The 24,960-nt window shown below is 37.8% G+C and overlaps 2 protein-coding genes across 7 annotated transcripts in view; both read left to right on the forward strand.

Annotated features, from left to right (window-relative positions):
- LOC139746260 (uncharacterized) overlaps positions 1–3,114 on the forward strand; it is a 224,400-nt gene extending 221,286 nt beyond the window's left edge. For all 6 annotated transcript variants that reach the window (XM_071657291.1, XM_071657294.1, XM_071657290.1 and 3 more), the window contains one exon: positions 1,170–3,114. In XM_071657291.1, coding sequence (XP_071513392.1) covers positions 1,170–2,030 — 861 coding nt within the window. In that variant the 3' untranslated portion in view covers positions 2,031–3,114. The remainder of the gene's footprint in view (positions 1–1,169) is intronic.
- Positions 3,115–4,863: 1,749 nt separating this feature from the next.
- On the forward strand, positions 4,864–24,454 carry LOC139746228 (isocitrate dehydrogenase [NAD] subunit gamma, mitochondrial-like). Its single transcript, XM_071657205.1, has 9 exons — positions 4,864–4,980; positions 7,420–7,455; positions 8,016–8,122; positions 8,298–8,410; positions 10,257–10,447; positions 17,380–17,513; positions 20,352–20,583; positions 23,704–23,890; positions 24,264–24,454. The coding sequence occupies exons 1-9, from the start codon at positions 4,903–4,905 to the stop codon at positions 24,347–24,349; spliced, it is 1,164 nt and encodes a 387-aa protein (XP_071513306.1). The 5' UTR covers positions 4,864–4,902; the 3' UTR covers positions 24,350–24,454.
- The last annotated feature ends 506 nt before the right edge of the window (positions 24,455–24,960 follow it).

Genomic DNA, 24,960 nt, shown 5'->3' on the forward strand with positions numbered 1-24,960 from the left:
GACTTAAAGGGAAGGTAGCGGGTTCTGGAAATCCTCCCCTCTTATTTTTAGTTTTCCAAAAGAAGGAATAGAGGAGGGCGCCAAGCGAGGATATTCCCTCAAATGCTTAGTCGTCTGTTCTTAATGCTACCTCGCTAACATGGGAAGTGGTGAATAGAATGAAAAAAATATGTCTGTTTATGCATATGTATGTATATGTGTGTGTCGGCTGTTTATGCATATGTATGTATATGTGTGTGTCGGCATGGAAAGGGAGCTGTGGTTTCAGTGCATTACACATGACAGTTAGAGAGTGAGTGTAAACGAATATGGCCTTTGTTGTCTTTTCCTAGTGCTACCTCATGCGCGTGGGGGGAGGGGGGTGCTGTTTTTCATGTGTGGCGGTGAAAGCAGCAAGTATGAATATGTACATGTTTGTATATGTTCATGTCTCTATATGTATATGTATGTATACGTGAAATATGTAGATATGTATATGTGCATGTGTGGGTGCTTATGTATATACATGTGTATGTGGGTTGGTTGGGCCATTCTTTTGTCTGTTTCCTTGCGCTTCCTCGCTAACACGGAAGACAGCGACTAATTATGATAATAATAATAAATATGTATATATGAGTAGGTGGGCCATTCCTCTTCCATTTCCTGATGCTATCTCACTGATATGGGAAATGGTGATCAAGTATAATAGTAAATAGATAAATATGATTATGTGTGTATCATGTGCAGTCATGCCTAGAAAAAACATATTGTAGTTTTATATAAATATTAGCATCCATGCCACCAGCACAGACTCTTCTCATCTATGTAGTACCCTCCACATGAACATTAACAAAATTATTCTTATTTTTTGAATGTTTTCATTATTGGATTATAGCACAGACATGTTCTGTAAGGAAAAGAGTTTTTTTCTGAGGGGGGTGAACCAGGATGGGAAGACCACTGTTTGATGGTTAGAGAAAACCTGAATATCTTTCATGAAAATTTTTTTACTTATCACTTTTGTCCTTTCTTTTTGGCATTTATGGCTTATTGTGCCATCTTTTGTAAAAAGCAATATGCATATGTGGCTTCACAATATTTCTTCATGCCTCAGCCCATCCTAAAGTGATTGATTAATATTCTTTATGTAGATGCTGTAATTCTGTTAACCTAGTTTTATGTTTTTTCAGGAAAATATTCAGCCTTTGATTGTTATGTCATCCAGTATCCTGGAGAATAGTTTGGAGCACCTTATATCCAAAAAGTTGACTGAGGTCCTACATCCAGAAGGTTTTACTGAAGACACTGCAATTTGCTTCCCTCCCAGACTTCAGAGAAAAACCCAGAATGATTCTGGGGTTTTCACTGTGACATCTACTCCTCTCACAGGACATTTTACATCTGAGGACCAAACAGAAGGACAGACAAGTTTGGATGTGGTTACAAGAGGAGGGAATAATGAAGTAAAAGGCCTAACAGTTTCAACTGATTCCACCCACCCCCGACTGAAAGGTTCATGCAGGAAAAAGATTCTACCACCTAAGAATGGGTCTACAAGTAATAGATCAGATCCCAGTGAGAACAGCAATACAGCCAGTTGTAGCACATTAGGAGACAAGCAGTTAGAGCAAAAATCCTCGAGTAGTATCAGTATAAATACAGATAGAAGCACTTCTCTCAGCTCTTCACAGAATGAGAGTGGTAATCAATGTCAAAAACAAGAGGATTATGTAGATGTCCACCAAAACAGGCCCTCATCAGGAGCATCTGATGACCTTACCCCTGTGGATGTTATTGATGCAGATATAACAAGCACAGCAATGGATTTCTACAGTGAAGTAAAAAACATTTTGGAAGAGTCACTAAATTCAAGTTTAGATGATAGTAATGTCGTACCAGATACTAACGCACCTAATAGCATTAGAAGAAGGCATAACAAAAGTCAGAACAATGACCCTCAGGGTAATCAAGTAGAACACTTTGAAGAAGTAGAACTTAGTTCGTCTGGTGTTAAATTTCTTAAAACAGTAGAAAATATCTTAACACCTTAGACTAACTTGCATTTGAGAATCCAACATATGTTTTATGTGAATGAGTACCTCCAGGATGTTCCTTTTTATGTTAGATTTTCAGATGAATTAGATTTGTCAGTTGAGTTTTCAAGGATTTTTTTAAATAGTTGAAGAAACAGGAGTTATAGTCATTATAAATTTATATGACATTTTTGCACCTTTACAGAAGTGGAATAAACTAAATTTTCACTTTTTATCCATTACAACCCCTTTAGGTAATAAGCTCATGGTAAGTTGAGGAATTAAGCCAAGATTTTACCAGAGAGCATCTAAAAACAAAATTTTCTTGAAGGCCAAAGGCATTTCCCAAACCACCAGGACATAGGTGGCTGATCCCAATATATGTGTTCAGAAATTTTAGAAATTATTTACGATGGAGATGAGACAAAAATAGCCCACTGGTATCATCAAAAATTATATCTGAATTCATTACCTTTAGTAAATAAGATTAGATTAGGGTAAGTCTTATTTATCTGTTGTGTTACAAAACACAAAATGAACCAAAAAATTAATCAAGTGTTACATAATCTTGAATTCCTAAAGATGTAACAGACATGCTGTGGAAATTAAATGTGTTCTTTACTTTTTCTATATTATTGTATTGTCCTATGTTGTTTAATGTTGTACCAAGTGATACTAGACATTCACATCATACCTGTGTAATTTTAGTGGTAGAATAAGTGCCCCTTCCTGTGTTCATGCTGATGAACAGTGTAGGTTTTTGTAGTAGTCTAACTTGACATCTGATGGGGTATTACTGCTTTCAGAAAACATGTAATGTTGGACAGCAGGTTTGTCAAGGACCATGTTAGGTAATTTATGCATATTCCTCGTAAAAACTTTGATTTGAATCCTATTCACATTTATGTTTTGTAGGTCACAGATGAAAAGTGGTGTTTCCCCTCAAAGACGTGCAGTTTCATTTCTTTAGAGGAATGTGTATTTGTCTGTGATTCACTTTCAGGTGCAAAATGTAAGCTGAACTTCTCTGATCATATATTATGGCCGTAAGGTTCCCAGTGTATGAAACTCTACATTTTTAATAGATCTTGTAAGCACTCCATCTCTTTTTATTTTGTAATCCCTTGGAGAGATATCCCTATATCACAATAATTATTTGTTAGTCAACCATTGTGGTTTAGATAAACACTATTTTTTGTTCATACTTAAACTGACTTTCAATTATTTCACTGTATGTAATACAGTTTAATTGTGCATATATTCTTGTGAAATGTTTAACTGAAATAGTATATCTAACATTTATAACGCTTTCCACTTGCATATCCAATGTACATTCAACAAATTACTATGGGGTACTTAAAAGCCCTGTAAATATCGGGAATACTAAGACACTCCATAGACACAATACAAATAAAATCTTGGCATAAACAAAGGTTTAAGCTACAACAGGCACCTAACATTCATCCTCAACTGTTTTTCTTCCCAACAAATCCAGAGACAAGGTTAGAAACCTTCATTAAGATACAAACTACCATTTGCCAAAAGTACCAAATTGTACCTTTCTATCTTCTTCCAATGATGCTTGTGAAAGGAAAAAGTTGAGAGTAAATGCAAGTAAAAGCAAGGTTATTAAGGTTAGAAGGGTTGAGGGACAAGATAGTTGGGGTGTGAATTTGAATGGAGAAGAATTGGAGGAAGTGTTGTTTTTGATATCTGGGAGAGGACTTAGCCAATGGAACCACAAAAGTGGAAGTGAGTCATGGAGTGGATGAGGGAGCAAAGGTTCTTGGAGGGATGGAGAACGTTTGGAAAGAGAGAACATTATCTCAGAAAGCAAAATGGGTACGTTTGAAGGAATAGTAGTTTCAACAATATTATAAGGTTGTGAGGCATTGGCTATAGATAAGCTTGTGTGGTGGAGGATTGTTGTGTTGGAAGTGAAATGTTAAGGACAATTTGTGGTGTGGTTTGATCGACTCAGTAATGAATAGGTAGTAGTTGGTAGGCACTCAACGACCAGGGAAGTATGTTACCAGTACTACCTGCCAAGATATCAGGAGTGTTAGTGATGCTTTTTGACAAAACAGTAGGAGCAATAGACGAAAGTTGTAGGTATGAAATTTAGGTAGGGTTATCAGGTACAAGTAGTATGTAGGAACCTCTGCAAACAACACTGCACTAGACTGGCTCTCTGGCAGTGGTCTGTTAAGGGTGAAGCAATAAAGGCGAAGGAGCATCACTGGAGTTCACTAGTTATTGATACTATTGCTGTGGCCACCCTCTTGAGGGAGTTCCTGAAAGGAACAGGCATCGGAGAGATAGTAATGAAAGATATGTGCAGTAATAAACAGTAAATGATTAAGAGAGCAGAAGAGGGTGTGTTGAAATGATTTCGACATATAGAGTGAATGAGTGAGGAAAGGTTGACAAAGGATGTATGTGTGAGAGATAGAGGGAACACGAAGCACGAGACCAAATTGTAGGTGGAGGGATGGAGTGAAAAAGATTTTGAGCGATTAGGGCCTCAACATGCAGGAGGATGAGAGGCGTGAAAGGAATAGAGTGAATTGCAACGATGTGGTATACCGGAATCGACGTGCTGTCAACGGACTGAACCAAGGCATGTGAAACGTCCGGGTTAAGCCATAGAAAGGTCTGTAGGGACTGGGTGTGGATAGGTAGCTGTAGTTTTGGTGCATTACACATGACATTCTCAACATTATTCGCAATATCTCACGTAAAGAAAATAAGTAAACGTAATTTTCCGTAATAAAGTGGCAAATTACGTTGAGAACGGTTAGTTTCTAAGACCCCCTTACAAAGGCTTTTATTTTCTATGACAATAAATTTAACGTAAGAAAACGGGTGCCATACGATAAGCAAAACACCAATGGCTACTGTAAGAACGACTGTGAACCTGTTCTCTAAAATCAGCCCCATTCTGCAAGGGACGAGGGCTGTAACCCAGGTAATGCCGTTCATAAGCAACCTTATTTCATGTAGATTTGTTTGTGTGTTCTTACAATTCATTCTTTGTAATACTTCTTGTGTAATAGGAGAAAGATGTGTGTCGTCTGCTGGGTAAATAGAAGTTGTCGGCGAGAGGTAGGAGTGACCAGATTGCTAAGACCGTCAGATACGTAGATACATATTAAGAAGAAAATGTAATTTGTAAATGGTAGACACATCCCAGGCTGTCACTTAAGCTAGGGTATCCTTGTAGCTAAACCATCTCAGGGAAAGAAACTAAACCATCAATGGTCATGGCCGGGAGGGACCAGTTAATGCTTTGGCCATTTATATTCTGGTATTTTTTGGGAGAAACTTGGGTTTATATGTCTTACATATGTGTATTGTCCGTTTTATATTCAGCAGTGCTGGGGTAGAATTATAAGATATGGTGGAAGTTGCGTTGCATAAATTTATCCATTATATTTTATTGAGAAATATAAAATAATGTGATGTTAATATACCCCAAAAAAATGTGGAGATGAGTAATGGAAATGTAGGTAACATCATGGATAACTTCACCAAGCCACCCGAGCAGTTAAGACTCATGCAAATAGCAACAGATGACAAGAAACCTACAACACAGGGACCAGATGTGATGCCCAACAGTAGACTAACATATTATTAGTGTATTTTGACCAATATTATTAGTGTATTTTTACCATTGTTTTGGGAATTAGGTTATGTTTTAATGGGTTCCCCTTGTTTTTCACGAGTGTATTCCATATTTTTAACATTAGCCTCACATGTTCCCATTACTCCACACTATACATAACCATCACTTCAGTTGCCTTATTTTGTATTGTTTGATAAGATGTAATGCTAAAATTCATTCTCAAAAACTATCATTGTAGTTTTTGAACACTGCATTATAATTGCAGAACAAGATTTTTAGATATTTGAAGCTAATAGCAATGATGATCAAAACTCGACATTTATCGTGTTGAGTCAGGCTTGAGAAAGTTCATTTGTCTGACTGTTTGAAAGATAGGTTAAATTTGCTTTATATGTATCACAATTTGAAGGAATGCAAAATATATACAATAATTTCTTGCAAATAGTTTTTAAGTTTTTAGTCACTACTTTCATGCTCGATAGCATTAGATAACCATTAGGATCTATTGCTATACAAGTTCCACAGAATCATCATTAGTAATGATGAAAATTTATATCATTAGATTTGTTACAGTTTCTGGTACACTTATTATGTTTGCAGAGTTGACGTTGTAGGCACTTGGTTAAAGTTTCTGTATAGAATTAATGGGAGTGATTTAGGTAAATTACTTAATCATGCATCAGAATTAGCCATGGAAATTTGATGATTTTGTTTCACAGTGTTAAGTGTAGTGTTTAGGGAATGTATTAGAACTTGTAGAGCATGATTTTCAGTGATGTTTTCTTCTGTTTTATTGAATTAAGGTAATAATTGTTTATTTACTGTGTATCAGGGAATGTGTGGGACCAGTGTAATGCTAGGTAAGACAGTTGTAGAAAATCAACCAAATTTGTGAAAACCTCACTTTGCATTATCTAGTACTTGAGATGTATAATAGAAATATACCAGTATTATAATGGTATGCAGCTGGGGATCACATATGGAGTAGCTTCTTGTGGGGGAGTTGAGAGATGACTAGAATGGATACTTGGTCTGTCATCTGTTCGTTGACATTTGATGGCAGTTATGCAATTTGTGCATGCTTCCATATTATAAGTCAAATTCAATGGAACTTCAAAGTGTTATATTTTCCAGTGTTTAGTGGAAGGTTTTGTATAGATTGTAAACAGTAGTTCATATTGTTTAAACTTTATTGAGATTGATAACAAAAGGTTATAACTTTTATTGAGATTGATAACAAAAGGTTATAACTTTTTTTTATGGAAAAGTTAAGAAACTTTGGATGATTATCTCTTTAGGAATTCTGCTAAAGAAAAGTCTCCTATATTGTTCTCTTCATAAGAGAATTAAGTTGGAGATGGTTGGTGGTCTGATGAATTGAGATATTTTTCATAGTGTATTGATCACCCCTGAAGAGTAATTTGGTAAAACTGTGCAAAGGTAAGACAGTTTTAAGGCCAAAATTTTATTAGCAAAGTTATGAGTACCCATAACTAACTACCTACCACTAAATCCTCATCGCAAAACTGGTTTCAAGGTTGTGTATTCATGAAAACATTAGCAGATGTGGACTTTTTATGGTATGCCACAACTTAACAGGAGTACATGCATTTTTTTTTATATGTAAAATATAAAGTTAGCTTTTTCACATTTTCCATATACTAAAATTAAAGTACTACAGAAAATGCTAACTTGGGGGTCTCATAAGATCAAGAAATTGTTTTGTCTTTTATTAGTTTAGTGATAAATACATGACATAGATTAATTTACTTCCTATTTCAGGTGCCAAATGTATGTCAGCGAAGAACCTTCACAGCTGTAAGTATTTTATTTCATGATATAGTAATGATATACATATAAGCAAGTGCAGGAAATAGATTTCCTTTTATGCACATGGTATTGAACGCAACAGCATTTTCACAGTTATTTATATTCTTTTGTTTGTCATGTAATTTCTTATCATTATTCTACCTAAGGGTAAATCTTTAAACTTAGTTTCACCTTCAAATAGGCATCTTCCTTCACCACCCCTTTCAAATTAGCAACATGCACAGAATTTCTTTGTTTGAAGTAATAGAGGGCTTGTTGTACTGGTTTGATTTTTATCCCCACTTTAGATGTCAGTGGACTTTGGGTACAGGTAGTAATGCCTTGGGGCTATATCATTATCTGTGGATGGAAAAGATTATGGCCTCATTGAGGACCTTCTTGCCTCAAAGAGGCCAACCTTACCCTGCTCCTATATAGTGCTGTCACAAAGCTGCAGGAGCCCCATAAACAGGTTTTTAGGGTTATATAATGGTAAGAAATTCTTATTGTGTATTGAGAGGTTTTACATGTGTCTAATACATCATTTATGTATTTCTTTTTTGAAACAGTCAAAGCCCTTTCCAGTTGCTCAGTATGGTGGACGTTTCACCGTCACAATGCTCCCTGGAGATGGTATTGGGCCAGAAATGATGGGCTATGTGAAAAATATCTTCAGGTAAGAATTGATTAATTTTGCTGCACTAGTAATAAATTTGCATCACATTAGTCAGCACTGATATTTCAGAAATTTCTTTTTCTTTTAGATTTTACCAGATAAACATGTTAGTACCTCAGAGTTCAAATAGTATTTATGAAAGAGAATTTGTATAATTTCTTACTGAAATTTTCAGATATGCTGGTGTTCCTGTTGACTTTGAAGAGATTCAGATCACAAAGGACTCATCTGAAGAAGAATTTGAAAATGCTTTGATTTGCATTAAGAGGAATGGAGTTGCGTTAAAAGGTTAGTTTGCTTCTATTCTTCTCTAGTCAAAGATATGTACAAGAAATACCATGCACAGAATGTGAAATGAACAACGCAAATCATAATGCATATCAAAGTGCATGGAGAAACTACGAAGTCTGCAAAAAAACCTTGTCCACCTTCCCATACATTTTCAAAGGCAATGTCACACTTACATTTTAGTACTATGTCATCTCTCTTTTGGCCTTGAGTACCATCTACAGATGTTTGGGCATTGAATTGGCAAGGTTACTAAAGTATTTTAGGTCCATCTTTTGAGTCCATAGGGCCTTGATCTGAATGAGGTGTGGTACTGATGAGGTAGTACAGGGAGCAGACATCTGATCATGCATTCTTAGTGCCCAGTGCACTTTGAAATCTCACTTGTACCTACATTTTCTTGCTTCCAGGTAAGAATTCAGGCTTTCCCATTAGAAAAGTAAGAGCACAAATGGAAGAAGTACAGTATCCAGAATTGAAATTCTGAGAATGAAGTGGCAGCCTCGAAGAGTAAAGAAAGAACATCCTTCCCTCATTATAGCTATAGACACACTAAGGCAGGTTGCTGGTGCTCATACCATTAGGAGCACTAGTCTCAGCAACCAGATGTATGATAATGTCACCCTGAGAGTGTCGTATGCTTGTACCCACAATAGTCTGCCATGTATTGCCTTTGAAATATGTTGGGGGATTTTTTTTTTCTTTCTTTTTTTTTTAGGACTCTTTAGTTGATAAACTGTTCAACCAACATGATAACAGTACAATAAAGAAGATAGGTATCAGGAGATAATTTAGGTCATCATTACAGTTAATAAGCTTAGAGAAAACTCTCCTTTGGGACGAGATAGAATCCCAGCTATAGTAGCAAAACAAGTGATGTTATTGATGAAACAAAAACAAAATAGCAGATATTCACAAAATGTGCCATGTAACAGTACACAAAGGATGATATAATATGTAGCAGTACAGGCCAGCAGTACAGCTTTACTTGTAAGAAAAGTCTGTAAAGAGTGATGAAAGAACACATACTAGAGAGCAAATGATCAAAGAGTTATGTAAATGGCCAAAATTGATTTTTACCAAGAAAAATATGCAAATCTATTTATTAGCTCATTACTGTAACATATGAAATTTTAATGCAAGGAATGTGAATGGTTACTTTTTTATATTTTGCTTGGGCATTTGACAAAGTAACACCTCTCATATATAAGGGAGATGGAGGGGTCAGCCTGAAGAAGTCTCTTGTACTTTATAAATGCATGGAGGTGATGCCAAAGAACTGTCAAATATTAATGGAAGGGAGTATAGGGAGGGGTGCATAAAGAAACACTGAGTGTTAGTTAGAGAGAAAGGAGAATGGAACTGTCTCTGATAGATATAGGATAAGTAGAGGTTTATAGGTATTAGTGAAACTTGATACTTTTTTTTTTCCATACTCCATCACCATTTCTCGCATTAGTGAGGTAGCGTTAAGAACAGATGAAGAAAGGCCATGTTCACTCACATCCAGTGTCTAGCAGTCAAGTGTAATGCCCCACTGACCTTGGTTTACCCTAGCCGCTTCACCTGCCCAGGTTCAGTCCACCGACAGCATGTTGACCTCTGTATCCAAAATTGTTCAAATTTACTCCATCTGGAGCACGCCTTTGACTCTCCTACATGTTCAGGCCCTGATCACTTAAAGTCTATTTCACTCCATCCTTCCATCTTCAATTTGGCCTTCCCCTTCTTGTTTCCTCCATTTTGGACACTTCCTCTTTGTTAACCTTTCCTCATTCGTTCTCTGCATGTGTCCACGTGGAGAAAAATAGTGTTTAGTGTTCTGGTTTTTCTTTTCCCCAACCAGGCAGCATTGAGAGCAAGTATGGGGATATTTCCGTTAGCTCTCGTAATGCTAGACTTCGCACAGAACTGGACCTTTTCGCAAATGTTTTACACTGTAAATCCTACCCAGCTGTACGTTCTCGACACTCTGATGTGGATATTATCATAATCCGTGAGAACACTGAAGGAGAGTACTCTATGTTGGAACATGAGGTAAGGCCATATATTGTGCTTATTAGAAATGACCCTTATATTACTTTATACAGCATTGTATTATTTTTTCTTTTTTAATAGCCTTGCCAATTCATATCAGTCTGTTGAGTTGCTGTAACAAATGCCAAAAGATAATTTACCTATTTTATTTAGACTGGTTAACATTATGATATCAGAACTCTATCTTTCTGGTTATTTATGGTCATGAGTTGGTTTGGGTCAGGGTTAAGGTTTGTTAGGTTTGGCTTGGTTAAGTTAGCAAAAAGTATGGTTCAAGGATTAATGTTGTGTTTTATAGTTTTCTGAAGCTATCTTCTGCTTGATGTAATCGTATTTTCTATTTGTGATGATAGGTCCCTTCCAAATCATAAATCCACTTCATGTTTGTTTTTATTATACTTGTATTATACTTTGTCGCTGTCTCCCGCGTTAGCGAGGTAGCACAAGGAAACAGACTAAAGAATGGCCCAACCCACCCACACACACATGTATATACATACATGTCCACACACGCACATATACATACCTATACATTTCAATGTATACATATATGTACGTACACAGACATACACATATATACTCATATACGTAATTCATACTTGCTGCCTTTATTCATTCCTGTCGCCACCCCGCCACACATGAAATGACAACCCCTCCCCCCACATGCACGCAAGGTAGCGTTAGGAAAAGACAACAAAGACCACATTCGTTCACACTCAGTCTCTATCTGTTATGTATAATACACTGAAACCACAGCTCCCTTTCCACATCCAGGCCCCCACAAAACTTTCCATGGTTTACCCTAGACGCTCCACATGCCCTGGTTCAATCCGTTGATAGCACATCAACCCCAGTATACCACATCATTGCAATTCACTTTATTCCTTGCACGCCTTTCACCCTCCTGCATGTTCAGGCCCCGATCACTCAAAATCTTTTTCACTCCATCTTTCCACCTCCAATTTGGTCTCCCACTTCTCCTCGTTTCCTCCACCTCTGACACACATATCCTCTTTGTCAATCTTTCCTCACTCATTCTCTCCATGTGACCAAACCATTTCAAAATACCCTCTTCAGCTCTCACAACCACACTCTTTTTATTACCACACATCTCTCTTACCCTTTCATTACTTACTCGTTCAAACTACCTCACACCACATATTGTCCTCAAACATCTCATTTCCAGCACATCCACCCTCCTCCACACAACTCTATCTATATAGCCCATGCCTCACAACCATATGATATTGTTGGAACCACTATTCCTTCAAACATACCCATTTTTGCTTTCTGAGATAATGTTCTCGTCTTCCTCACATTTTTCAATGCTTCCAGAACTTTCACCCTCTCCCCCACCCTATGACTCACTTCCATTTCCATGGTTCCATCCACTGCCAAATCCACTCCCAGATATCTAAAACACTTCACTTCCTCCAGTTTTTCTCCATACAAACTTACCTTCCAATTGACTTATCCCTCACCCTACTGTACCTAATAACCTTGCTCTTATTCACATTTACTCTCAGCTTTCTTCTTTTACACACTTTACCAAACTCAGTCACCAGCTTCTGCAGTTTCTCATGTTTGTTACCAGGATATATTTTTAGCACATACCTGTATTGCTGGATGTGAGAAGGAGATGGAGTGAGTATTTTGAAGGTTTGTTGAATGTGTTTGATGATAGAGTGGCAGATATAGGGTGTTTTGGTTGAGGTGGTGTGCAAAGTGAGAGGGTTAGGGAAAATGATTTGGTAAACAGAGAAGAGGTAGTGAAAGCTTTGCGGAAGATGAAAGCCGGCAAGGCAGCAGGTTTGGATGGTATTGCAGTGGAATTTATTAAAAAAGGGGGTGACTGTATTGTTGACTGGCTGGTAAGGTTATTTAATGTATGTATGACTCATGGTGAGGTGCCTGAGGATTGGCGGAATGCGTGCATAGTGCCATTGTACAAAGGCAAAGGGGATAAGAGTGAGTGCTCAAATTACAGAGGTATAAGTTTGTTGAGTATTCCTGGTAAATTATATGGGAGGGTATTGATTGAGAGGGTGAAGGCATGTACAGAGCATCAGATTGGGGAAGAGCAGTGTGGTTTCAGAAGTGGTAGATGATGTGTGGATCAGGTGTTTGCTTTGAAGAATGTATGTGAGAAATACTTAGAAAAGCAAATGGATTTGTATGTAGCATTTATGGATCTGGAGAAGGCATATGATAGAGTTGATAGAGATGCTCTGTGGAAGGTATTAAGAATATATGGTGTGGGAGGAAAGTTGTTAGAAGCAGTGAAAAGTTTCTATCGAGGATGTAAGGCATGTGTACGTGTAGGAAGAGAGGAAAGTGATTGGTTCTCAGTGAATGTAGGTTTGCGGCAGGGGTGTGTGATGTCTCCATGGTTGTTTAATTTGTTTATGGATGGGGTTGTTAGGGAGGTGAATGCAAGAGTTTTGGAAAGAGGGGCAAGTATGAAGTCTGTTGGGGATGAGAGAGCTTGGGAAGTGAGTCAGTTGTTGTTCGCTGATGATACAGCGCTGGTGGCTGATTCATGTGAGAAACTGCAGAAGCTGGTGACTGAGTTTGGAAAAGTGTGTGGAAGAAGAAAGTTAAGAGTAAATGTGAATAAGAGCAAGGTTATAAGGTACAGTAGGGTTGAGGGTCAAGTCAATTGGGAGGTGAGTTTGAATGGAGAAAAACTGGAGGAAGTGAAGTGTTTTAGATATCTGGGAGTGGATCTGGCAGCGGATGGAACCATGGAAGCGGAAGTGGATCATAGGGTGGGGGAGGGGGCGAAAATCCTGGGGGCCTTGAAGAATGTGTGGAAGTCGAGAACATTATCTCGGAAAGCAAAAATGGGTATGTTTGAAGGAATAGTGGTTCCAACAATGTTGTATGGTTGCGAGGCGTGGGCTATGGATAGAGTTGTGCGCAGGAGGATGGATGTGCTGGAAATGAGATGTTTGAGGACAATGTGTGGTGTGAGGTGGTTTGATCGAGTGAGTAACGTAAGGGTAAGAGAGATGTGTGGAAATAAAAAGAGCGTGGTTGAGAGAGCAGAAGAGGGTGTTTTGAAGTGGTTTGGGCACATGGAGAGGATGAGTGAGGAAAGATTGACCAAGAGGATATATGTGTCGGAGGTGGAGGGAACAAGAAGAGGGAGACCAAATTGGAGGTGGAAAGATGGAGTGAAAAAGATTTTGTGTGATCGGGGCCTGAGCATGCAGGAGGGTGAAAGGAGGGCAAGGAATAGAGTGAATTGGAGCGATGTGGTATACCGGGGTTGACGTGCTGTCAGTGGATTGAAGCAGGGCATGTGAAGCGTCTGGGGTAAACCATGGAAAGCTGTGTAGGTATGTATATTTGCGTGTGTGGACGTATGTATATACATGTGTATGGGGGGGGTTGGGCCATTTCTTTCGTCTGTTTCCTTGCGCTACCTCGCAAACGCGGGAGACAGTGACAAAGTATAATAAAAAAAAATATATATACCTGTATTGCTAACAAGTTTGACGTGTGAAACATTGGAAAATGTAATCTGAAGCCACAATATTATTTTTTCTTTCATTTCATACAGATCCCCTCCAAATCATAAATCCACCTCATGTTACCAGGACATATTCTTAGCAAATACTAGTTTTGCCAACAATTGTCAATTATTTTTTTTTTTTCATACATGTTTGCCATATCTCACTTTAGCAAAGTAGTTCCTGGAACAGATGAAGAAATGGCCTCATTCAATCTCATCCACCCTCTACCTGTCATGTGTAATGCATCAAAACCAGAGCCCCCTATCAAAATCCTTCCCACAGACCTTTCTGTGGTTTGCCCCAAATGCTTCATATGCCATGATTCACTTCATTTAATAGCACATCATCCTTTGTATTGTTATTATGTAATACAACCCCAGGACACCTTTTGTGGGGGTTTTGCAGTGTCGAAGCTGCACTCCATGCAGAAGTAGGAAAATGATGGACTCCTTTGTAGCGAGAAGGTCTTTGATGAGGCCATATTTCTTTCCATTCACTGACAATGATACATCCTTGCAAATGGTGACTGTTTGCTTACAGTGTAATTACTTGCAGGCATAGTATGGTTACTCAATGAGAAATCATGTGGATGATTATTTGCAAAGGAGAAACTACTGAATCTTAAGAAGAGGTAACATGATTTCAGAGGAAACAGGTCACGCATAGTTTTTTTAGATATCTTTGATAAGAGTGAGTTTTTTTAGGCAAATGGATGGGTGGATTGTCTGTTCTCAGACTACTGTGTAGTATTTGATACCATCCCACACAAGAGCATATTAAAGAATTTGTATTTCAGGAAGTATAAGAGAGAGGTTCCTTTTGCAGATCACAAACTAACTATATGAGTGAAAGAGTACAAAGGAATAGAGGAGCCTTTTCAGAGTGTTACCAGTGGCACTCTACAGGGCTGTCCTAGAGCATTTGTTATTCTTGATCAGTGTTAATGGTTAACCGGAGGGATTGGATTCATTCTTGAACTTGTTTGTATGGATGATGCTGAAGTCATGAGAGAAGTTAGGAATAACCAGGATTGCATTAGTTTATATAGGGGCGTGGATAAGCTCCATAATTGGTTACCGGTATATACATGGTTGATGAAATTCATTTAAAGGAAGTACATATTACTGATGAGATTAAATAAAATAGTGGCTAGAAATTACTGATCTAGTAGGAATAAAGCTGTATAAATTTGTGTTCAACAGACTGCAGGTAGATCTATAGTCCGAATAACCATGATCAAAAAACGTAAAATCTAATTATCTGAGTATTTATGATTCCCACTAGAATGGTGCAGGAGTTTTCACTAGTCTGAACTTGAGGTAGTTTTGCATCATGCTTTTCTCAGTTATTTCTTAAATTGATATGGTTTTTGCCATTATTTTGTACTTAATTATTTTGTACGAGTGTCCATCCACTAGCCATGCATCTTTACACTTGCTCGAAAAGACAAAGAAAATTTTTGAGTAAGCATGGTAATGTTTTCTGTAATAGATATTTACAAATATTACATACAGTATCATTTAAGAATCGGAAAGCTCCATAGGAAGGATAATTGCATATAACCCAGACAAATTCTATAGTTTGTTCAGTTCCATTGACTTCCGACATATCTGCCTGTGTTTATGCAAGACCTAAGATACAATATGCATCTCAAGTTTAGTGCAATCTTTAGAGAAGCATATGGATCTAGTTAGAACAGGTCTTGATAAAGGTGGTACAGATGGTACCTTAAGTATGAGAGTTGAAATACTTACTATCTATCCCCAGCATATGTCCAAGTTCTGTTCTGACAGACCAGTTAGGTCTTGAAATGGATGTAAGTCAGATAAATGTCAGCATGGCATGTAGAATTTGTATACCTGTACAGAATTCTTTTATCCTACTCAATTTTTATCATGTCATGATTATCTCATTTTTTATTAACCAGCTTCATTGTATGATTTTGTAAATTCTTTTTACCATTTATTTAAGATTCTTGAGTTCATATTTCATTGTTTTTATTTTTTACATTATGCAAGTTCTATCATGATCATCTCATTTTTGTTTAACCAGTTTTATGAAAGATCACTGTATGGTTATTAGAAAAAAATTCTTTTGTTTATTTTTTACCTTTTCCACAGCTACGTTGTCAGCACTTGCAGCTTCACCTGTGACTCGAATGTCATGCAGCCTATATCCTTTAAAATCTGTTGAACCAACCATAACTTGCTGTGAAGTTCTTGATGTAATCCTTGTCTGCTGTCTCTATCAAAGTTTAAAAAAGCCTTTCCCTGAAGCTTAGTGGTACATATTTTTGTATTTGACCTTCCATCCAGAGCATCAACAACTTTTTCATTTTGTGGATGGGCCTTTGTCGTTGGTTTGTTATTATCAAAGACTTCATACTTACCGAACCTTTCACTGCTTCTTGTATTTTTTCTTTATCCTTTAGAATTGTGGAGACCGTCGAATGGGACAACTTTAGATCACATACAATCACATTAACTTTTTTCCTTCTTCATATTGAGTGATTACTTTCGTCTTCAATTCCAAATCAAGCATCTTCCTCAGTTTCTTGCCAGATCTATCAACGTGTAATGGTTTTTTCCTCTTGCTCATCGTCTTTGAGGTTTAATAGAAAAATGGTTTAATCCAGCACAAAAATTTGTTAGATTCAATGGAATAACACATGCTTGCTGAATGTTAACAGAGAATGAGAACTGAGAGAGGTGCTGTTATTGCTGTGATGTACACAATGCTGGGATATCGTCTGAAAGTCAGTCATACACATGCAGCAGTTGACACTGGTGGACGTACAACCAAGCTTGATTTTTATGTTTACATGTATTTTTTAATTTATGTTTTTTTCAGTCGCATGTACAGATGGTCATAAGTAGAGGATAGATGGTTTAGATGTCAGAGACTTTTAGTCTGCCCACCATTCATAGTCTCCTTGTAAACTCCCTGACTGCATTCTCTCCACATGGCCATACTACCCAAAAGTATTACATTTCACCCACTCTACCACACCACAATTCATATCATTTGCATTCCGTGCCATACCAAATCTCTAATACACCCCCCTCATTTTTAGCTTTATTCCTTCAGGTAACTTATTTCCTCAGCCTGGAGTTGTAACCTCTTAGAAAAGGTGTAATTAAATATATATGTTATGTCAGATTTGTGGTTGAATGAAATAAGTGAAATGATGAAACTAAATGCAGACAATATACAGAAATATAAAAAGATGTACTAAAGATAATTTAACAGGTAGGATCCCATGAGTGTAGAGTGCCCATCCTCTGCTGCCTTGATAGGTGATTGATAACATAATTACACAGCCACACACACACACACACACACACATTGTTTTGATGTGGAACACCATCATTTGGGTGTCAAGGGGTAAGAATAAATAACAGATTATGTTTGCAGAATGTGCAAGGTGTCATCGAAAGCTTGAAAATTATTACGAGGAAGGGTTCAGAACGACTTGCACGATATGGTTTTGAATATGCTCTCAGGAATGGTCGTAGGAAGGTCACAGCAGTTCACAAAGCAAATATTATGTAAGTTTTCCATTTCCTTGATTCAGTGCAAGTATCAGGGACTATAGTTCATGTTGTCGTTTCAATTTTATTTTGTTATAGCACATTTTCTAGAATTTAATGTATTTTAGATCATGCAAAAAATATTCCCAAGATTTTGGATATTGAATGCAAATGAAATTAGATACATGTATTTGAGAAAGATTGATTAAGAGGATAGTTTGGGTAGAAACTATTAACATTTGAACATGGTATCACAAGGGATAGACAAGCCTTCAATGAAGAAAAAATAGGTAAAGAAATAATAGTAACTTTTGCATTCCTTATTACATGTTGAGACCATAGGAATGGCATTTGAAAAGGTTTGTTTTTATATGAAGGATTCCATATATAATGTATGAACCACTGACTTCTTCAAATAGTGTGGTGGATGTTTTGATTATCAGTATCATTGACTTTGATTTCAGTATTACACCAGTCTTTAAGCTGCTAGATGCAAGACCACTAGAATCTCGGAAATCCAGTTTCAAGTATAATCTTTGTCTTGGATAAGTTGAAAATGGTTAGGAAATAGTATATTATTATTTATTATACTTTGTTGCTGTCTCCCATGTTAGCGAGGTTGTGTAAGGAAACAGACGAAAGAATGGTCCAACCCACCCACATACACATGTATATACATAAAAGCCCACACATGCACATATGCATACCAATACATTTCAACATATACATACATATACATACACAGACATGTACATTTATACACATGTACATATTCACACATGCTGCCTTCATCCATTCCCATCGCCATCCCGCCACACATGAAATGGCACCCCCCTACCCCTGCGCGTGTGCGAGGTAGTGCCAGGAAAATACAACAAAGGCCACATTCATTCACACTCAGTCTCTATCTGTTATGTGTAATGCACCAAAATCACAGCTCCCTTTCCACATCAAGGCCCCACAAAACCTTCCATGGTTTACCCAAGACGCTTCACATGCCCTGGTTTAATCCATTGACAGCATGTCGACTCTGGTATACCACATCGTTCCAATTCACTCTATTCCTTGCACGCCTTTCACCCTACTGTGTGTTCAGGCCCTGATCGCTCAAAATCTTTTTCACTCCATCCTTCCACCTCCAGTTTGGTCTCCCACTTCTTGTTCCTTCCACTTCTGACACTTATATCCTCTTTGTCAATCTTTCCTCACTCATTCTCTCCATGTGACCAAACCATTTCAATACACCCTCTTCTGCTCTCTCAACCACACTCTTTTTACTGAAACTATTGTAGTTGAAGATTTTCTCAAAATAGAATTATTTAGACTTTGTGACAAGGTCTTTCTAAGTAGATAGTGGAACAACATAATGAAGAATAATATGCAGAATTTGACATTCACAGTGAATGTATATTTCTTATGTGACAAAACATCTCAAATACATTATACCTATGGGTACTTTATTTACAGGAGGTGGAATTGATATATAACAACTCAAATACATTATACTTTCAGGCACTTTATTAATGAGAGGCAGAAATTACTTGCAGACCTTTTGCAATAGTCACAGCTCACTCAGCACAGGAAAGCAAGTCATTTAAAAGAATTGGAGCACATCAGCCTTAATCTCAAATTACTGTATTTTGGAAAAGTTAGGAAAAGAAGAATACTGGGCCGTTAGGGAGGTATAGAAAAACTAAAATATTCTTTTTATTTGCAAAATTAATTCTAATCAGGCCACAAGCAACATTAGCCCACTAAAAACAGAAGAGGGCACTTATGAAGGTCAAAATTTTTGCCAAATATAGCACTGAGTATGTGTCTTGAAGTGAAGTTATGGTACTTATTAACCCCAGGAAGAGAGATCAGGATTATTCTTGGTTTGTAAGCTGGTAAATTTATCATCTACAAACCATGATAGTATATTTTTTGAGTGCTTTTCAATTTTGTATGTATTTCAGGCTCATCAAAACGTATCCATGACTTTATAAAAGTGGTTTGTAAATCAACAAATACTTTACTCTGGAAATGAGTACTGTATGTCACCGCTTATAGTTGCTTGTAGAGTCCTAGAAAACATTTTGGCAAATTAAAAGATTGCACGTTTATTCATTCATCAGATGACACAAGAATGGCTCAAGTAGTGTTGTATTCCTTGTCATGTGGTCTGTAGAAACTGTTAAGACTCACCTCAGACTTGTCAGTAGTTGTTCCTTCTTGAAGTCACTGTTCTCATGCACCTGTACTGCTGTCAGTACAAAAAATTAGTTTCGCTCAGAGAGGCTAATATGTTTTGAAACGGAATAATTGTTATGATACATAGTTTCCATCCCACCCATTCCATTTGTAGTTGAGCATGTGTTCATTATAGAGGATGATGAGTGGTATTTTAGAGTAAGCCCAACCCTTAATTGGTGTATTGTGTACAGTAATCTGTTGTCAGCTGAATTGATTGACTGAATCTAGGAACAAATCGCATACATATGTTCAGGCAATTTATTTCTAAATGGTATACGCATTGCTAAAAAGGGTATGTCATGTAAATAATTAATCAGAGCACATAAGACAGGTTTCATAGCATTTTATTATTCATTTGGCAGATAAGATAGCCTTCTCTTAACTTAATAAATGATTGTTGTTTTTTATGTTGAAAGCACTGTGTTTATTTAGAATCTTTCCCAGATTCATAGACATTCTGGTTATTAACAGTCCCTCTACATTTTGAGTGTTGAAAATTCAATAGCAGTAGTCAATACATTCACCTAAAAAAGTATATGTAGATATTTATTTGCATGCATCAAGCAGCTAATAGCTACAAAATTAAGGTACAGTTACTTTATTGTGTTATTTCCTTCCCAGGAAGATAACTGATGGACTGTTTCTAGAGACTTGCCGGAAGATAGCAGAAGAATACCCAGAGATTGAGTTCACTGATATGATTGTTGACAATACCTGCATGCAGCTGGTAGCCAAGCCTCAACAGTTTGATGTGATGGTGATGCCCAACCTGTATGGTAATATAGTGTCAAATGTGGTGTGTGGACTGGTGGGTGGAGCAGGATTACTATCTGGACGCAATTATGGGGAACATGTGAGTTCACTCTATCCTCATTATGTAAATGGTAATAAATAGATATTATTTATCTTATTATTTATTTTGCTTTGTCACTGTCTCCCGCGTTAGTGAGGTAGCACAAGGAAACAGACTAAAGAATGGGCCAACCCTCTCACATACACATTTATATACATACACGTCCACACACGCAAATATACATACCGATACATCTCAGCGTATACATATACACACACAGACATATACATATATACACATGTACATAATACATACTGTCTGCCTTTATTCATTCCCATAGATATGATAGATATATCCCTGGGGATAGGGGAGAAAGAATACTTCCCACGTATTCCCTGCATGTCGTAGAAGGCGACTAAAAGGGGAGGGAGCGGGGGGGCTGGAAATCCTCCCCTCTCAATTTTTTTTAATTTTCCAAAAGAAGGAACAGAGAAGGGGGCCAGGTGAGGATATTCCCTCAATGGCCCAGTTCTCTGTTCTTAACGCTACCTCGCTAACGTGGGAAATGGCGAATAGTGTGAAAAAAAAAAAGAAAGAAAAGATTTACCAAGAAAAGCCTCCTGTCTCTATCATTTATGAAACTTATCATCCAAACACCGTGATCACGATATGAGGAGTAAGCCTTGATGTGCTTTCTTCTTGCCTCATTTTTTTTTGGTTTATCCTTGCTCCTCTTTAAATGCACTTCACTAAGGTACACCTTCTATCCTGTATTTTTTTTTGCATATACTAGATCACATGCACCAGTGTGACCACTTGCAATATATATATTTTTATTATACCTGATCACTGTTTCTCACATCAGCGAGGTAGTGCCAGGAAACAGACTAAGAATGGCCCATCTACTCATATACACATTATATTTTTATTATTATTATACTTTGTCGCTGTCTCTCGCGTTAGCATGGTAGCGCAAGGAAACTGATGAAAGAACGGCCCAACCCACCCACATACACATGTATATACATACACACCCACACATGCACATATACGTACCTATACATATATACACATATACACATATATACTTTGTCGCTGTCTTCCGCGTTTGCGAGGTAGCGCAAGGAAACAGACGAAAGAAATGGCCCAACCCCCCCCCCATACACATGTATATACATACGTCCACACACGCAAATATACATACCTACACAGCTTTCCATGGTTTACCCCAGACGCTTCACATGCCTTGATTCAATCCACTGACAGCACGTCAACCCCGGTATACCACATCGCTCCAATTCACTCTATTCCTTGCCCTCCTTTCACCCTCCTGCATGTTCAGGCCCCGATCACACAAAATCTTTTTCACTCCATCTTTCCACCTCCAATTTGGTCTCCCTCTTCTCCTTGCTCCCTCCACCTCCGACACATATATCCTCTTGGTCAATCTTTCCTCACTCATCCTCTCCATGTGCCCAAACCACTTCAAAACACCCTCTTCTGCTCTCTCAACCACGCTCTTTTTATTTCCACACATCTCTCTTACCCTGACGTTACTCACTCGATCAAACCACCTCACACCACACATTGTCCTCAAACATCTCATTTCCAGCACATCCATCCTCCTGCGCACAACTCTATCCATAGCCCACGCCTCGCAACCATACAACATTGTTGGAACCACTATTCCTTCAAACATACCCATTTTTGCTTTCCGAGATAATGTTCTCGACTTCCACACATTCTTCAAGGCCCCCAGAATTTTTGCCCCCTCCCCCACCCTATGATCCACTTCCGCTTCCATGGTTCCATCCGCTGCCAGATCCACTCCCAGATATCTAAAACACTTCACTTCCTCCAGTTTTTCTCCATTCAAACTCACCTCCCAATTGACTTGACCCTCAACCCTACTGTACCTAATAACCTTGCTCTTATTCACATTTACTCTTAACTTTCTTCTTCCACACACTTTACCAAACTCAGTCACCAGCTTCTGCAGTTTCTCACATGAATCAGCCACCAGCGCTGTATCATCAGCGAACAACAACTGACTCACTTCCCAAGCTCTCTCATCCCCAACAGACTTCATACTTGCCCCTCTTTCCAAAACTCTTGCATTTACCTCCCTAACAACCCCATCCATAAACAAATTAAACAACCATGGAGACATCACACACCCCTGCCGCAAACCTACATTCACTGAGAACCAATCACTTTCCTCTCTTCCTACACATACACATGCCTTACATCCTCGATAAAAACTTTTCACTGCTTCTAACAACTTTCCTTCCACACCATATATTCTTAATACCTTCCACAGAGCATCTCTATCAACTCTATCATATGCCTTCTCCAGATCCATAAATGCTACATACAAATCCATTTGCTTTTCTAAGTATTTCTCACATACATTCTTCAAAGCAAACACCTGATCCACACATCCTCTACCACTTCTGAAACCACACTGCTCTTCCCCAATCTGATGCTCTGTACATGCCTCTGTACATGTATATATATATATATATATATATATATACATAGACACCCATACATTCACATATACACACATTACATATCAACATATACGTACGTATATATACACACACACATAGACATATACATTTATACACATGCACATTTTCATGCTTGCTTTCATCTCCCCCCTTCACTTGCACACACCCACAAAAGAAACAGCATCGCTGCCCCCTGCTTCAGTGAGGTGTCACCAGGAAAACAGACAAAAAAGGCTACATTCATTCACACTCGGTCTCTAGCTGTTATGTGTAATACACCGAAACCACAGACCTTTCTATGGTTTACCCCAGATGTTTCACATGCCCTGGTTCAGTCCATTGACAACACATTTACCCTGGTATACCACATTATCCCAATTCACTCCGTTCCTTACAGTTTTTTCTAATGTACACAGTAATGAAAAAGGAAGCTTATTTGTTCCCAATATTGCTTACTTCTTTAGATTTTACAAATAAATGTAAAAGATTAACGATGTTTTCTCTGTATATTGTAATAGTTCATAGGTCACCATCCCCTCTTGATTACTCCCATATGTGGTCATCATTCTCCTCCTTACATCATTAATATATTGCAAAAATATATATTTCACTCATTTGCTTTGATTAGCATGCATATCCATTTATGCTAATTATCTTCAATTTCCAGTTTGCTGTATTTGAACCAGGAACACGCAACACTGGGTTTTCAGTGGCAGGTCGCAACATAGCAAATCCAGTAGCGATGTTGAATGCTGCATGCGATATGCTGGAGCACCTGGGACTTAGTACCCATGGCAGTCTAATTCGGGATGCCATTGATAAAACCCTCAATGTGGACTTGATTCACACTTCTGGTAAGTAACCGATGAATAACTTATTTTATTTGTAGACTTCTTTTCTTTTATTTGAATCTCGTTGAGTTTTGCATTATTCCTCATGACTTGTGGATATGACTCTCTCCTTAGTGTTAATGATTGAAAGCCATCAATGTTGTTCAAAATATTTGGGAAGAAATGTCTTATATTGAAATGTCTTACAGCATTGTTAACAAGATGAAAAGAAGTTGCAATTTTTGGAAATATTTTATTGTAAAAGGTAAGACTCATGTTTTACTCGATCTCATTCCTCTGCAGATGCTTCCTTTGTAGCATGCTGCTGTTGGCATTGATAACAAGGTTTGTATTTTTATAATAATTGGCTCTCAAGACTTCCCTGTTTCCTACACAGATTTAGGTGGCCAGTCAACTAGCTTGGATGTCGTTCAGAATATCATTCATGAGATCCAAGCCAGCACCAAGGGCAACAACTGGTAACTTTCTTTTCCTCCAGCTTCTTCTGTTGCTTAATTCAATTTGTAAGTGTTTAATGTAGCTTCTTCCTTTGCCTTTTCACGCCATCTTGTTAATCTTATCACAAATAGTTAACCCTTAGGTGATTGGATTGGGTATAAAACTAAATTTTTTAACAAAAAGAGTGCATGCAGGTTTACAAATTTAGATTAGCCACTAGCGTGGTTGTTTTACATTGAGTAGTGATGCTACAACAATGGTTATTCACTTTTACTACTGCTGAAGAAATTACCAGTACTTACAAAGGCACTGCTTACTGTGCAAAGACACCATTAATCCCTAAAAAGTCATGTCCATCACACTGATTGTATAAGTGTTGTCAAGAAGTTCCTGCAGTCACTGCGATCACAGTATTATCATTATCGCCTTAAAACTAATCAGTATCTTTCAGAAACTCTTATCATTTTCACAAAGGCAAGTCCTATAGAGGTAATACCATTGCTACAAAACCACTGCCATCACAGCAGAATTGCTGCAAGAGGTAAAAAAGAGGGCAACTGAGAGTTGGAGTGAGAGAGTATCATTAAATTTTAGGGAGAATAAAAAGATGTTCTGGGAGGAGGTAAATAAAGTGC

This window comes from Panulirus ornatus, chromosome 64 (genome assembly GCF_036320965.1).
Source record: "Panulirus ornatus isolate Po-2019 chromosome 64, ASM3632096v1, whole genome shotgun sequence".
NCBI lineage: Eukaryota > Metazoa > Arthropoda > Malacostraca > Decapoda > Palinuridae > Panulirus > Panulirus ornatus.